General features: G+C 65.6%; 1 protein-coding gene across 1 annotated transcript; it reads left to right on the top strand.

Annotated features, from left to right (window-relative positions):
* Positions 1 to 524: 524 nt before the first annotated feature.
* Positions 525 to 1,438, top strand: EMIHUDRAFT_250753 (hypothetical protein; the record flags this gene model as incomplete). Its single annotated transcript, XM_005756351.1, has 3 exons — positions 525 to 668; positions 1,104 to 1,148; positions 1,271 to 1,438. The coding sequence occupies 3 exons, from the start codon at positions 525 to 527 to the stop codon at positions 1,436 to 1,438; spliced, it is 357 nt and encodes a 118-aa protein (XP_005756408.1).
* Positions 1,439 to 2,674: the final 1,236 nt, after the last annotated feature.

Here is a 2,674-nt window from a genome sequence, read left to right as displayed (position 1 = left end):
CCTCCCTCCCTCCCTCCCTCCCTCCCTCCCTCCCTCCCTCCCTCCCTCCCTCCCTCCCTCCCTCCCTCCCTCCCTCCGAGATTGCGTCGAGATCGCACCCGAGATTGGTCGAGCTCATCCGGCGCTCCTGTGCCCCTGTGTGTCCGGGCGTGGAGAGATGCGAGGGTAGCCTGGCCCTTGCCCCACACACTTTGTGTGTGGAGACGTGTACCTTGCCTTACCTCACCTCACCTCACCACACCTCACCTTACCTTACCTCACACCTAGGTGCTCATCGCGGCAGACTACCTCGCACCCGGCATGGCGCTCGCCCGCATGGCGGCGAACGGCGTGGACGCGCCCGTCGGCCAAGGCGAGAAGAAGCAGCGTCGCCCCGCCATCTCGGGGCATCTCGGGGCATCTCGGGGCATCTCGGGGCATCTCGGCTGATCTCGGCGGATCTCAGCTGCTCTCGGCGTTTCGTAGGCGAGAAGAAGCGCGGCTCGCGCTGCTTCGCCGTGTTCGGGTGCACCCCCCTCGGGCTGATGGCGGTCGGCGCGCTGCGGCTACTCGCGGGCGACGCTGCGGTCATCTTGGCGGTGGACCGGTCAGCGACACGGCGCGCGCTCCTCGCGCCGTTTCTGCGAGACTGGCTCTCCGCCGGGGCAGAGTGGGGGACGGCCTTGAGAGTGGCGACTTGCTCATCGATAGGCGCGGGCTCTTAATTCACCCTTAGTTAGCCCCTAATTAGCCCCTGATTAACCCCTAATTAACTCTGAATTCATCGGTAGGCGCGAGCTCGCCCTCCGGTACGAGGCGAGCGAACACACACACGCACACGCACACACTCACACACGCTCACGCCCACGCGCACCGGGCCTTGCACTTTCGATGCCGTGGGGCTCCTAGACGTGGAGTCGCGAGGGACTAGCCCCTTGCCCCCACCACCTCGTGTGTGTGGAGAGGTGTACCTCACCTTAGCCTTAGGCGAGACACGCCTGCCCCCGGGCCATACGAACGGATGACTGTCATGACGGACAACAACGAACAGCGACGCGCGGGGATGCTCTCTCCTAGGCGACACAGGCCCTCGCCCCAGACCGTGCGGCGGAGGCGCTGCGCAGGCCGGCCCTCTCCCCGCGGCTTGCGATAAGCTGTTGACTGTGTCGGTGAGAGAAGACTGTCAGCAGGCTCGACTCTGGCCGCGGCTTCGACGGGGTCGTCGAGGCAGCGGCGCCGCCGAGGGGGCTCACAGTGAATGGTTCTTGAGGAGTCGTGCATTCAAACTCAGGCGAGCGGCACCGCCGAGGGGCTCGGAATGGACAAGAAGTTCATTTCAACTTCATCAGTGGTTACTTCTTACACTCAGGCGAGCGGCACCGCCGAGGGGCTCGCGGCGTCCTTTGCGCTGCTCGCCGCGGGCGCGGGACTCCGGGCCCCTCTCTCAATCGCTAGATGATGCGTCGGGACCACCCCCTCCCTCCCCCTCCATGGAGGACTCCTAATCAGCCCTTAATTAGCCCTTGATTAGCCCTCAATTAGCCCTCAATTAGCCCTTAATTATCCCTTAATTAATCCGTTCGAGGAGGAGACTTACGGTGCCCCGTCCTTGCCTCGCCCCCCCCCCCCCCCCCAGGGGGGACTCTCGCCTCGCTCTCCGCCCACCCCACGGAGCTGGTCCCGCTGCCGATGCGAGGCTTGCTGCACCTCTATATTGAATTAAACACGAATGCATTCTTGACTCATCTCCAGGTCCCCGCTGCCGATGCGGGCCTGCTGCAGCAAGACTAACAGCAGATGACTGATCAATTGTATGAGTACTAATTAGGTCCCGCTACCGATGCGGGCTTGCTGCGAGAAGAGCGCGCGCCTGTCCTTTGGCACGCGGCGGGCGGCGGCACGGCAGCTCTTCCCCCGCCGCCCTCACGTGTGCCGCTGCTCGCCAACAGCTGAGGCACGGTCGCGTGACTGTCCTCTGCCACACAGGCGTCTCTTCCCCACCGCCCTCAAGCTGCTGCGCGCCAAGCGCTTCCCCGTCCGCGAGGTGGTCACCCACCGCTACTCCATCGACGAGGCGCAGGCGCGAGCTCTTGATTGACCCTTCATTCCCGCTTAATTAACGCTTAGTTAACCATCAATTCACCGCTACTCCATCGACGAGGCGCAGGAGGCGTACGAGGCGGCGGCCGACGAGGCGGGCGACGCCTCCGCCGTCTTCCTCTACCCGTCTGGCCAGGCGCGCGAGCGGGGCTCCTCTCGGCTCCTCTCGGGTGGGAATCTCTCGGCTCCTCTCGGGCGGGAATCTCTCGGGTCATCTCTCGGTGAGAGTCTCGGCTCCTCTCCTCTTCCCGTCTTGCCAGGCGCGCGAGGGGGCTGCGCGTGCCCTCTACTCGTCGCTCGACTGAGAGCAGTCTACAGTCTACAGTCTCGACTATTGCCTCTCCACGCGTCGTTGGAGAGACGGTGTGGGCGAGGCGGGCCGCGGCCGGCAGGGAAGGAGGAGGAAGGGGGGGGGGGGGGGGGGGCCCTCCCCGCCCACCTTGCCGGTTCGAGACGGCCACCTTTTCCCCCATGCCGGTTCGAGACGGCCCCCTGCACAACTAGCCTTTTTGCAGCCGAGGGGGGGGCACAGGCCCTCAGGAGGTGCCCCCCAACCCCCGGGGGAAAGGGGGGGGGGGGGGGGGCCCCCCCTCCC

Source organism: Emiliania huxleyi, assembly GCF_000372725.1.
Source record: "Emiliania huxleyi CCMP1516 unplaced genomic scaffold EMIHUscaffold_978, whole genome shotgun sequence".
NCBI classification, from domain to species: Eukaryota; Haptophyta; order Isochrysidales; family Noelaerhabdaceae; genus Emiliania; species Emiliania huxleyi.
This window is presented reverse-complemented; position numbering and strand designations above follow the sequence as displayed.